We start from the raw sequence: 13,954 nt of genomic DNA on the forward strand, positions 1-13,954 counted from the left end.
CTGAGGTTGGATTACTTTATTCATCCTAGAATTCCGAACTTGTTCATCACCTGTAACTTTCTGTCACAATTAGGCTTCTATGTTATGGATCCTGAAGGGTAAGTACATGAAAACCAAGGGAAAACAATGGGAGGCCCATGGCCAGCCAATGCTGTTGCCAACCAGTATTTCTCATAAGCAGTAAGTTCCTTGAGAGTGACTGAGGCTCAAAGGGAACATCTAGTAACATCTAGAATCAGTTCAGGTAGAGACTGTGGGGATGAAGATTGGGGTATTATTGGTATCTAGTGGATAGAGGCTGGGGATATTGTGAAGAACTCCAAAGTACACAGGATACCCAATCCCTCCCTGCCAACAAATACTGCCGAGATGGAGAAAATACAAACGATGGAGCTAGACTGGCTATCTGAGGACACAGGTACCCATATCTAAATCTCTAGTCAAGGAAATTAAGATCTTCTATGTCTTTGCTTATTTTCTCACCCTTTAAAACAGGCTACTAAAATATAGTCAGCATATGGAAAATATTTACTGCTAAGCCCAATGTTACTAATTTCATAATGATGAGAACATGAAGTTTTCTTATTTTATCCACTTACTGTATCTAGGGAGGCAGAAGCTCTTAAGTCTGGTAAAAATCCAACCTCCAGCAAGTGGAGGAGAAAAGTTTGATCCTTAATACCATAAACACGGTCCAAGAACAACACCATGGGGGCCTTGTGGTCAGGGCAGAAATTGGCCGCCATGTCTGGCTCACTGACTGATCCATCTGAAAGACATAGAAAACATCATTCCCTTTTTGTATCTCTACCAGCTTCAAAAGACAACATGGAGTCTGTCTACAGTGTGTTTGAATAACAGGAGTGTTAGAAATAATACAGTATTGTGCTGGAGTTAGCATTTACTGGATTAAAGAGCCAACTGTTCAAATTCCAGAAATTTGCAAGCCAGTTGTGAAACATGGATGTTATGAAAAATCCAAACTTATAAGTGATTTACATTGAAAAAAGTAACCAATTTTCATAACTCATCATTTCTTACTTATTATTTTATCATACACTGTGTTCTTAAGGTCATTTGCATTAGTTGCATGTGTATATTGGAAATACAATATGATGATGGGTGTGTTATCTATTCCCAACTCTGTTCAGTGACACCATGTTGGTAGCTTAGAATTTCCCATGGTAGAAGTATTTATACCACAGAAATGGGAAAATTATATGAAACATTAAAATTATATGAAAATTATATGAAATTGATTGCTTGGTTGAATGAAGACATATGAATGTAAGAAAGAAAATGTTAGTAAAGAGATGTTAAATTTAACAATATTATTATATCCTATACAGCATGAAAATCAAGGGAACATTCTTTCAGTTTTGGAAACTACTGTCTTATTCAGCTAAAATCTAGTTCAGAGTATTCAAGAGTTCTATTATTGTAGTAGCGAGGTTCTCAGATGAAGAAGAGACCTCAAAGAAAATAAAAACTGGTTAACCTGGGATCTTCCTCCTGTTTGTTTGCACCAAAAATTAGGAAAATAGAATCCTCAAATGATCAAACTATACTTATAGCATATTTAAATTTTTTTTCTTTAAAAAACTGTTTATTTTCAAGAGAGAAAGAGATAGAGATACAGCTGTAGTGAGGGACAGAAACAGAGGTCGAGATGCTATCTGCTGGTTCACTCCCAGAGGCCTGCAAGCCCTTGGCGGAAGCTGTGAACTTAATCCACAGGGACACAAGTACTTGGGGCAGCACCTGCTGACTCACAGGATGTGTGTAAGCAGGAAAGGGGAATTAGGAGCACAGAGAGGCTATCACCCCAAGCACTCTAATGTGGCATGTGAGTGGTCCTAATCACCAGGCCCTTACAGTAGCCTACAGGCTGAACAGGCAAAGCGGGAGACTTAGAAGTCCCCGGTAGAGACGCAGGGATTCAGTGTTGTCTGTTCTGGAGCTACACTCCGCCCGGAGAAACAGGCTGAACAGGCAAAGCGGGAGACTTAGAAGTCCCCGGTAGAGACGCAGGGATTCAGTGTTGTCTGTTCTGGAGCTACACTCCGCCCGGAGAAACAGAGGAGGGCTCTAGAAGGGCAAAAAGATGAGGATCACTCAGACCTGAAGCTGCTGGCCTGTCTTGCCTAAACCACCAGTGGGGAACTGGACTCCAGCACTGAAGCTGACTTGATCTTTCACATGCCTGGGATTCTCAGGGACATTATTTCTGCGGGACAGGATACGCTTTGTGCTCAAGAACACAGGGTGCTTGGAAAACATCAAGTTCAAACATTTAATTTCTTTATCATAGCTTTTTTTGTGCTTCATGCAGTTACAAAAACATGATGGATTTCACAGTGTTTTTGCAAACGTATTTGATCTTAAAATCCTTATGAGTATGCATTCCTATCAATATCTCCTACAGAGATGTTTCAGTTTGGTAATACTGCAATAGACAGAATCACGCTATTTTTAAAATTCTGGCACAGCAGGAAAAAATGACTCAGAGAAGCAGGGTACTTCCGCGAAGACAGTGTGAATGATGTCACATGTAGCATTGCAGAGAAACCATCATGTGGTAACGTGAGGTTCTTGTTTCTTTGCAAGACAACTTGTGTTAGACCCTGTCTGCTGCCTCTGCTGCCAGTGCAGTCTGGCAGAGAAGGGTGGAAGGAAACAAGGGAGTCTGGGATGAGAGCTTGCCTTGAGCCCATTCCATCGCTCTCCTAGAGTTCAGAGGACGTTGGAGTTTGTCTGCCCCTGCGGGACATCATGAGCAGTCATCTTGCCACGAGAGAGCAGCAAGCTGGAGCCTGGAGGATAAACTTCATCACAGGGGAAAGGGATGTGCTGTGCTTGTTTGGGTCCCCCTCTCCCTAAGCATGCAGGTGGCTGGAAACTGGCAGTGTCAGCCAGCAGCTCTTCTCCCTACCTTTGTTTAGGGAGGGCAGTTTTAAGGGGATGCTGATGATGCCGACCAGGTCCTCCGTGGGCACCAGGGAGCGGAGGATGGACCGGATCCGGATGGCTTCCCCTTTTCCTGTCTGGATGAGCTGCAATGTAAGATTGGAGAATTAGGCCATTGAGGTCCCTGCATCCCTGCTCTATGTCTCCCTATAGGCTACAGACCCCATGGGCACAGGGAAAGAGGGGTGCTTTCTCTCAACTGTCCAGAAGAGGTGCTTCTGAGGAAATTGCTCTGGCTATAGGAGCATCTTTATTGCTCTGCTGTGGATGAAATGGTCATGTGCCTATATGGGATGAGGTTTCAGCAGTATACTTGTAGCCTCTTGGTGGCTTATCAATGTCCATGCACTATAGGGAGCTATCAGGGATCATGACAAAAGCATTGCCGATGTGGCCAAAATGCCAGATTCTAGAATTTTGATTAAATTACGTATACATTTTTTCCCCCCACCAGATAAGAAGTTTAACAAGTAAAAAGCCAAAAGACCTCAGTTGAATGGGAATCAGATCATGTCTATAAAAACAATCAAATGGAAACATAACTTTCACTCATTTGTAGTAAATTTTAAAGTAATTGCAGATCATGAAAACTATAGTAGTATAATATTATTAACCATTGCTTTGACAAAGGTATAGAAAAATAAAAATAAATATGGGATACAATCGCCTTAAACATGATTTGTGTATTTCAATTGCCAAGAGTTCAGTTGGTCCTGGGGCTAGAGAAGAGCTGAGAGAACTTGAATTTGTCAATGGAATTATCCCCGAATAAACAACGTGATCCCAACAGCCACCAGGGGCCAGACAGCATGTACAGATATATGCATGCGTGTCCCAGCATGGGCGGTCTTTGACATGAGACAGCAGGCCCTCAGCAGTGGCAGGTGGCAGGGAGCTGGGATGGGGTGCTGGGTGACCCCAGGAAAAGCAAAAGCTTGTACTCCTCTGCTGGCAACCACCTGCTATTCCTGCTGGTAGAGGAGAGACTGTTGGTAATGACGATCTTTCTCTTCCCCATCACCGACAGAGCAGGGACCCACCAGGGGGTTCTCAGAAGTGTGCATGTGTGTGTGTGTGGTGTTGGAGTACCAGGTGGGCTGATGGCTCTCCACTGCATACCACCTTCCTGAGGGATAATTAGAAGCCCTTAGAATGAACACTCCCTCCTCTAGACCCCAACTCAGATTACAAACCATCTTCATATTTCCTATGGCTTCTTTTTAATTTCCTTTATTGCAGGCCTGGTATGATGGCTCGGCGACTTGCCTTGCATGTGATGGGATCCCATATAGGTGTTGGTTAGTTTTCTGGCTGCTCCATCTCTGATTCAGCTCCTTGCTTGTGGCCTGAGAAAGCAGTGGAGGATGGTCCAAAGGCTTGGAACCCTGCACCCACATAGGAGACTCAGAAGCTCCCAGCTTCAGATCGGCTCAGCTCTGCCCTTTGTAGTCACTTGGGGAGTGACCCAGTGGATGGAAGAAGGAAGATCTTTTTCCCTGTCTCTCCTTCTCTCTGTAAACCTGACATTCCAGTAAAATTAAATAAATCTTTACAATTTTTCCTTAATTGCTTAAAAGGCACAAAAATGAAAATACATAGATACAGGGCTGATTTATTACATCAGGAAGGGGCATTCTAAGAATTGTGATCAGCTTCCCTTACTGAAGTTCAGACCTTTTTTTGGTAAGAAAAGCAATGAATTTCTCTCTTTCTTATGGTATAAGACATTCTATGAAACAAGGTAAAATTCTCTTGACCTTCAGCAGAGGTCAAATAGAAACAGAAAGAACAGATTTTATAGTTCAAAATTGGAAGTCTGGGAAGACATTCCGCAAAAGAGTTATCTTTTTGTGTATGTAAGATTCTACCTCTGGAAAGCAACATATGAGCTAAAAGAGACAGTTTTCCTGGGGCATAATGCTATAGCCATCAAGAAAAGAGGGTTTTCTATGCAAAATGTTCTCATGGTCATGGTCATCAGTTAAGCTTGATTTCAGCCAAAATGAGGCATACTGAAATATAATTTTGGGAGATTGTAAAACAAAAAGTATAGAGGATATACTCAACTAGCGCCACCAGGAAATCCCACAATGCAAGGATCTCTTCAGGAGTCCTTTCTTTTTTTTTTTTTTTTTAAGATTTATTTTTATTGGAAAGGCGGATATACAGAGAGGAGAGACAGAGAGGAAGATCTTCTGTCTGATGATTCACTCCCCAAGTGAGCGCAACGGTCGATGCTATGCCGATCTGAAGCCAGGAGCCTCTTCTGGGTCTCCCACCCGGGTGCAGGGTCCCAAAGCTTTGGGCCGTCCTTGACTGCTTTCCTGGGCCACAAGCAGGGAACTGGAAGGGAAGCGGAGCTGCTGGGATAGAACCAGCGCCCATATGAGATCCCAGGCATGCAAGGCGAGGACCTTAACCACTTGCGCCACCGCGCTGGGCCCTCACGAGTCCTTTCTTAGAAAGATCTAGAGTCAGGTATTAGAGGTGGCAGCTACTTTTGAATTCCAGCTAAAAGCAGCCTAGTGGAAAGCATGTTAGAATAGTATACACAGGCTATCTAATGTTGCTGGCTCACGGCTCTCAAAGTTTCTCTCTGGGAACTCCATAACTTACATGCATTTCAGGAGCACAGCGGCCCAGCAGATCGATGAGAGCTGAATAGAAGGACATAATTGCATTGCCCATGTGCACAATCTCTTCTTCCTCTTCGTCGTCTTCTGAGCTGCTGAAAGAGAAGCAACCCAGAAAAGGTGTGAGGATGCCCGGCAAGTGTTGCCCTGGATTAGATCTGAGCTGCTCGATATGGAAGCACTGCTTGTCTCATTTTTCCAATGGAACTATCTCCCCCTCTGGAAATCTAGGAGGTGGTCTTAGTCACAGAGCTCCTGAGTGTTACCCTGAGCTGATCCTGAGGACCATGCCTCCTATCAACCTGTTTCATTTTTGTCTGTTTTCTCCTCAATATACATAGAAACAACATTGCAAGCGGAGGGCTAATGTCACGTCCTAGCTCTGTCACTATCAAGTCATACGGCCTTGAGCTTCAGGCTTTCTCATGTGTTATGAAGAAGTTGGGAGAGCAATAGTTTTGGGTTCTTTCCAGCTCTACTAGGTTATGTGAACTGATGGCAAATAGTAAAGCCAGCTGGCTTGAGAGCCTCATCTAACAGAGGCTGTAATAAGACAACAGAAACAATCTTAAGACATGATAGAGGACAGAGAAGCGAATCAGGCAGTTGACCAACTGTATGCTGGGTCTTTTAATGTTCTGTAATTCTTCTGCCCTTCCCCATGCTAGGGCGTTAAATCAAAAACTCTCACTTTTTCAAAAAAGGAAAGGGAGGGCCCTACTCATCTTTACAAGTGAGACAGGATGAGATTGTTATTCTAAGTGGTCTAATGAACAAATTAGACCATCACTGTGGCCCCTGTCCAGGCATTCTAGGTTCCACACGTCTTCCTCCTGTGGTAATGCTGTCTGGAGGTGCACTGGTGGCCGAGAGCTCGCCACTGCTGTGCTTTTCCAATGGGGTTAGTGGGGTAAAGGCATAGAACGGCGCAGGGGATACAGATTGGCAGGTTTACCAGAGGAGTCGAGACAACATGCTTGATGAAGTTAAGTGTTTTAAGTAGAGCTGGAAATAGCCCGTGCTTCCCCTAACAGGGAGAGCTTTTCTGAACCTCCTTACTCATCCAAGTACTGACAACATGCAGCAACTCATGAACCACACCCAAGCCAGATGGCAACTGCATCCACTTACACTTCCCTCTTGTAGCCCTGAGAGGGGAGGTCAAGCGCTGGGCTCTCGGAGATCTTAATGGCAGCTTGCATGGCTGCCAAGAGGCCATTCCCACCTTCACCCCGCAGGGCCGGGCCAAAGCACTCCGGACGCCTGATGAGCAGCTTCACCACAACGCTAGCATTTTCTTCCACGCTTTCACCTGTGGAAGAGAGGCACTGCTTGCTTCTCTCAGCAAAGGACAGAATTTCTTTCTAGTGTCTGAGGTTGGGACAACAGCGTTTCATTCGACTTGTCACCTACTCTGAAGTTTAGGGGTTGAAAGTTGTGGATGGAAAGGTAAACTCTGACAAACTAGGTCAGGCTCTGTTTATTTGAAATATGGTAATTATTATAGAATGGCATTTTACTCTCAAGGTCATGATTTTATACTGTTAAGATGATTTCACCGTATTTGGCCTTCAGAGGGGGCGGGTAATACATAGTTGGGGTTGTCTACATAATACTAATGGACTCACAGGGGACCAGACAATGAAGTTACTGACTCTTTTTGAACTCTGTGATTACATGCCAACCTGCTCTCCTTCAAAGCAAGGGAGATGGGTAATCCAAGCCGGAGTGCCTCACGGAACACCTGGGGCATGTTATCCAGACTCAAACACTCTTGTGGAGGCTAATATTATTTAAAACCACCATGTGTTTAGACAAAGACTCAGGGCTTTCCAAATCACTGGTCTAGATGAAACATCTCATTGGTTCTTTCTAAAATAGCCCTGAGGGAAGGCACGGGTTCAGATAAAGTACAGAGCAGCAGAGGGGGGCTCATTTTCTGAACAAGTGATTATGCAAAATTGTGATACCTAGGCAGGTACAACCATTGTTTCTTTTCATATTCAAAAGCAGGTTTAAAGTTTATTCAGACAACTTCATAAAAAATATCACCTGTCTCTGGCGAGATCTTCATTTATGCTTGAGAATTTATCTCTGAGCGAAGACTTAAAGGCAAGATTTAAAAAATGTTGTACACTGGATGAAGCCTGAGGAATAAGCTTTCTACTAAACCCTAAGATATTTTTGGGAGGATTGAGCATGTGACAGAAGCAGTATTTTGATAAGCTGAGTTGCAGCAGCACAGTCTACAATACTGAAGACATGGAAACAACCCTGATACCTGTACAAAGAAGAATGGATAAAGAAACTGTGGTAAATTTACTCTGTGGAATACTACTCAGCCATTAAAAAAAGAAATTCTACATTTGCAACAAAATGGACGCTACTAGAGACCATTATGCTCAGCGAAATTAGCCAATTCCCATAGAACAAATATTGCACGTTCTCTCTGATATAAGGCAATCTTCATGCAAAATACAAGATCAATACATACAGAGGTAAACATGTATATAAGTATATTTATCTAGAGGAACTGTACAATGGAGATTAGCATGCTGAGAAATGAAGATACACTGCAGTATGCATCTCTACTCCCAATATAAGGAGGACTTCCAGTGAAAGTGTTAAATCTTTAGTATGTCCAGAGGTCCGGGATTGTGATTCCCCCTGCTAATTTCTTATTTTTCAGGATGGTTCTAGCTATTCGTGGTTTTTTGTGTTTCCAGATGAACTTTTGAATCATTGTATCCAGTTCCGTGAAGAATGTTTTGGGCAATTTGATTGGAATTGCGTTGAAAATGTATATTGCTTGTGGTAGTATAGACATTTTAATGATATTGATTTTGCCTATCCAGGAGCACGGGATGTTCTTCCATCTTTTGAGGACCTCTGGACATACTATAGAGCAGTGGTTATCAAAACAGCCTGGTACTGGCACAAAGACAGAAAGGAAGATCAATGGAATAGAATAGAAGCACCAAAAGGGAATCCACACAGATACAGCCAATTAATCTTTGACAAAAAGACCAATGACAGCTTAAGCAAGTGGGAAGGACTCTTTAGTAAATGTGTTGGGACAACTGGCTGATAGCCTGTAGAAACAAAAAGATAGACCCACATCTATCACCATACACTAAGATCCAATCTACATGGATAAAAGACCTAAACCTACATCCAGAAACCTTCAAACTCTTGCAAGAAAATGTAGGAAATACCCTGCAAGACCTAGGAGTAGGTACCGACTTTCTAAGAAGGACACCAAAAGCAATAGCAGTTGAGAACAGAATAAACAAATGGGACCTCATCAAACTAAGAAGCTTCTGTACAGCAAGGGAAACAATCAACAAAGTAAAAAAGCAACCCACAGAGTGGGAGAAGATCTTTGCACACGATATAGGCGATAGGAGGCTAATTTCCAGGATATACAAAGAACTTCAAAACAACCAAAAAACCAAAACAAACAAGCCACTCAAGAAATGGGCACGGGAAATGGGCAAACATTTCACAAAGGAACAAGTCCAAATGGCAAACAAACATATGAAAAAATGTTCCAGCTCCCTAGCAATAAGGGAAATCCAAATTAAAACATCGATGAGGTACCACCTAACACCAGTAAGATTGGCCCACATAAACAAGAACACCAACGACGCTTGCTGGCGAGGATGCGGGGAAAAGGGAACCCTACTCCACTGCTGGTGGAGCTGCAAATTGGTACAGCCTTTATGGAAATCAGTCTGGAGAACACTCAAACAACTCAAAATCTGCATACCATATGACCCAGCAATAGCACTCCTAGGAATATATCCAAAACACCTGTTTTACGACAAACCAACATGCATCCCTATGTTCATTGCAGCACAATCAGTAATTGCGAAAACATGGAAGCAACCGAAATGCCCATCAGCAGAAGATTGGATAAGAAAGCTTTGGTTCATCTACTCCATGGAATACTACTCAGCTATTAAAAAAAACAAAATGCAGTTCTTTGTGGCTAAATGGGCACAACTGGAAACTATAATGCTAAGGGAAATGAGCGAATCCCAAAAGATTAGATACCACATGTTTGCCTTGATTTAACCTGTAATTTTTTGTTTGGTTGTTATTTTTTGAACCTGTCATTGATACTGTCTCAACCCAGATGTTTCGAAGAATGGAACTTGCATTATTTTTAACATATTGTTTACCCAATACTATGTCAATTAATTCCATAATGTTGTATAATGATACTGAGGCCTTGTTGGGGCTTTTAACTGACTGGATCTTTACTCTGTTAGACCTATCTTCAGACCATAGAAGGTCTCCCCAAGAGGCCACTGAACTTATCTGGACAATAAGACGCTGAACTTTATGCTAGGCATGTGTTTGCAAGCAATGAATCTCAACTGAACTTGAACTATGTTTATGCAACAAGGTGGAGGAATCCACAATGGGGGGAGGGGTATGGGAGGGGTGGGGGGGGATCCCCAGCGCCTATAAAACTGTACTACATAATATAATGTAAGCAACAATAAAAAAAAATAATAATAAAAAAAAAAGAAAGTGTTAAATCTTGACAATAGGATGCTGAACTTTCTACCATCGACTATACCTACAATATCATGATACACGTAAATAACGAATGGTATACTTGTGACTGTTTTTAAAGGACTCTACTATTGTAATTAGATAGGTAAAATGGAGGGTGAAATGGGAAGGGTAGAAGAGAAAAATCCCTGAACTTATAGAACTGTATTGTAAAAATAAGAGAAAAAATTTAACATACCAAAACCTCAGCAGGTTTAAACAAGAAACATTTGCATCTTTGAATTTCTGTAGATCAGGAATTTGGGAACAACAAAGCCGGGTAGTTCTGGTTTGGGATTTTCCATGAGATTGCAGTGAAATTGTCAGTAAGGGCTTAAAGTCTTGTAGGGGCTGGAATGGGCCTGGAGGTTCTAATTGCAAGCTCACTCACGTGGCCGCCAGTAGGGGGCCTCAGCTCCTTAGCATTTTAACTTCTCTACAGCATTGCCTTGAAGTTCTTGGGACAGGCGGGCGGCTTCCATTGGAGCAAATAATCCAAGAACGGAGTAAGGCAGAAGCTATGGTGTTTTAATAACCTGGTCACCCACTCTGACTGCCATTAGATGTGATTCACTAAATCCAGTTCACCCTTAGAGGGAGAATAATTTAGCTCTATCTTTGCAGAAAGAAGTAACAAGGAAATTGTAGATGTATTTCAAAGCCATCCAAGCAGTGCAAGTTCTGTTTAATGAACAGCTTTGTGGATCAAGGTAGAAGTGTTGTGATTAGAGAATTAGAATGGGAACCCAGAAGACGTGGCTATTTGTTTCAGCTTTTTTCTTTTTAAATTAGAAAGTCAGATATACAGAGAGGAGACAGAAAGATCTTCCACTCCCAAACAGCTGCAGCTGCTAGAGTTGAGACGACCCAAAGCCAGAAGCCTAGAATTTCTCCCGGGTCTCCCACATGGGTGCAGGGCCCCAAGGCTTTGGGTTGTTCTCAACGGTTTTCCCAGCCCACAGGCAGGGAGCTGGATGGGAAGCAGGGCCACCAGGATTAGAACTGTCACCCATATGTGATCCCGGCGTGTGTAAAGCGAGGACATTTTAACCGCTAGACTACCGTGCCAGGCCCCTTGTTTCAACTTTTTAATCTATTTTAATCTCTGTGTGGGTGTGCATCCTGCCCAGTCTCATGGGCTCACATTTGCCTTGTTGGGATACTCGGGCTGCTTCCAATGTTAGTACGTATCTAGCAGTCTAGTCTGTATGCATGCAAAGTGCTTCCACCACGTCCAGGGGGAATGGAGGGCTGTGCTGGCCACCTAGATGCTTGACCTTGACTTGGGCTCCTCTCATGATTTCATCTATAAGCATACCTCCCAGTCTGGTGAGCTTACCGGAAACCACAGCTATCAGTCCTGTCCTAAAGCGTGGCTTGCCTCTCCTTAGTTAACCTCCACACTGCAGGTCAGACTCAAGTTTGCAAACATGTATCACAATATGTTTTAGAATTGTGTAATTTGAAACAGAAATGTTTCCATTCAACTTGATTTTAACAGCTTATCAGCATGCATTCATTATTATTTTAGTCTGATCTTTGAAGAAAGATCAATTTCTTGTGAAGTAGTTGGCCTTTAAGTTTCACGCAATGTACATCAAAAAAGGATTCATTCTTATTAAGCCAGATTTTAGGTAAAGAATATTTTCAGAAAGGTGTTACAAAATAAAATGATCACAACAGTGGTATGGTAGGAAGAATCAGCATATTCTCAAAAGATTTGATCAAGAGGAGGTTGTGCGACATTGTGTAGAGAAGAGATCAAAGGGATGACATTAAGTGCCATGCCCGTGATGCCCAATTAACTATACTTGATACAGATTCCTAACAGCAGAGATAAAGAAAAACAGTAGGGGGTAAGCCTGTGGGTTAATGACTAAGACACTGGTTAACAGGCTCATGTCCCATATCAGAATGCTTGGGTTTGATACCCGGATCTGGCTCCTGACTTGGCTTCTTGCTAATTCAGACCTCAAAAGGCAGAAGTGATAGAGCAAATCACTGAGTTCCCATCAAGGTTTCCACCTTTGGCCTGGATCAGCCCTCGCAATGAACATGCAGATGGACAACCTCTTTCTCTCACTCCTGGTCTCTATTCCCCATCCTCTCTCCTCCTTCTCCCCATCTCGCAAATTTTCAAAAAGTACTAGGAAATCAACATATTTAAAAGCAAATATGCTTAGTCATAGATGTAACTCACAGTTCTCGCTCATTTATGGCTTCCAATATTTATCAGGTGGTACACACATCTGTCATCTTGGCTGTCATTTTTTAAAAAGATTTATTTACTTTATTCAAAAAGCAGATGTACAGAGAGGAGGAGCAACAGAGAGGAAGATCTTCCATCCAATGATTCACTCCTCAAGTGGCTGCAACGGCCAGTGCCGCGCTGACCTGAAGCCAGGGGCCAGGAACTTCTTTCTGGGTCTCCCATGCGGGTACAGGGTGCCAAGACTTTGGGCCATCCTGGACTGCTTTCCCAGGCCACAAGCAGGGAGCTAGATGGGAAGTGGAGCTGTCAGGATTAGAACTGGCACTAATATGGGATCCAGGCAAGTTCAAGGTGAGGACCTTAACCATTACACTATCATGCCAGGCCGTGGCTGTCATTTTTGCATTGAAAAAATTATAAGATCATAGGTAGGTAAGTGGCACAGCGGTTAGGCTACTGCTTGGCATGTCTATATCCTACATATCTGAATACCTGGTTCAAGTCCTGGCTACCTTGAGTCCTGAGAAGTAGCCATGATGGATCAAGTTGCTTGGGTCCAGGCTGTTCATGTGAGAGACCGGGATCAATCTTGGCCTTCTTCTGGTTTCGGGTTGACCCTGCCATGGTGTTTGGGGACATTTGTGTGGTGAACCAGGGGACGGAAGATCTCAGTCATTTTGCCACTCAAAGAAAATGAAAACCAATAAATAAAAAATATCTTTGATAAGAATAATGAAGCTAAAATTTTGAAATTCAAATCAGTAATATAGAAAAAACAGTCCTGTTTATTAAGGTTCTTTAAACACTGCACTGACTCTGTCCATTGCCTGATGGAAATAATTGCCTATGGGCCAGGCACAATTTTCACAGCATGCTGAGTTTCACTTAGCTTGTTCCATAGTGACCAGTTGAGTTCCACTTAGCTTGTTCCACAGTGACCAGCATCATGGAGTTTGACAGGATATGGAACCTCAACGTGCATCAGAATTTGAAAAATTAGACTGAGTTCCATATTGCTTGCTATTGAAATTCATTTGCCGAATTAGCCTCACTTTATCTGAACCTCTGGTGTGCAGAAGCTGGTTAGGCTGGCTCCTGTGACCGATTCAGTAGCCATTCCTTGATTACGAACTGTGGACATTGAGGTGCGTGAGCACAACCTGCAAGAGGAAGGAGCTGACGTGCAGCTAGTGCTGCTGATCACAGGAGACCAAGGAAAGGCTTTCCAGAGTGTTCACAAGGTAGCGAGGACAGCCTGATTAGAAAGGGGGAGAACATTCTTAATTACCTGTAACTCAGCAGGCTTGACTGTCAACCAAATTGACTGTGTGAAGCTGAAAACTGACCTTGGGGGCATTTTTCAAGGGAAACAGACTTGGAGGTAAACTGGTTTTGTCTAAGAGCTTGCAACAATGCTTTTTTCTTGAGTTCCAAAAATGAATAATGAGCTACTGTTCAAAGCATGAATGTTCACAGCGTCTTTCTTCAAAAGCTCCCAACACTGTTTTCATGTTAGCACTTTTCCTTAACATTCTAAACGTTTGGATGGACATGAAATGGTTTGCTGTATTTTACGCTG

The 13,954-nt window shown here is 42.8% G+C and overlaps 1 protein-coding gene across 3 annotated transcripts in view; it reads right to left on the bottom strand.

Annotated features, from left to right (window-relative positions):
• The window catches only part of RYR3 (ryanodine receptor 3), a 507,269-nt gene that overhangs the window by 105,244 nt on the left and 388,071 nt on the right, over window positions 1-13,954 (bottom strand). For 2 of the 3 annotated variants that reach the window (XM_040969181.1, XM_040969179.1), the window contains exons 44-47: window positions 6,732-6,912; window positions 5,584-5,695; window positions 2,933-3,053; window positions 600-769 (exon numbers count right to left, since the gene is read on the bottom strand). In XM_040969181.1, coding sequence (XP_040825115.1) covers window positions 600-769; window positions 2,933-3,053; window positions 5,584-5,695; window positions 6,732-6,912 — 584 coding nt within the window. The remainder of the gene's footprint in view (window positions 1-599; window positions 770-2,932; window positions 3,054-5,583; window positions 5,696-6,731; window positions 6,913-13,954) is intronic. The other variant, XM_040969180.1, reaches the window with a different exon arrangement.

Source organism: Ochotona curzoniae, unplaced genomic scaffold (assembly GCF_017591425.1).
Source record: "Ochotona curzoniae isolate NIBS_2020 unplaced genomic scaffold, NIBS_Ocur_1.0 scaffold_4701, whole genome shotgun sequence".
Taxonomy (NCBI): domain Eukaryota; kingdom Metazoa; phylum Chordata; class Mammalia; order Lagomorpha; family Ochotonidae; genus Ochotona; species Ochotona curzoniae.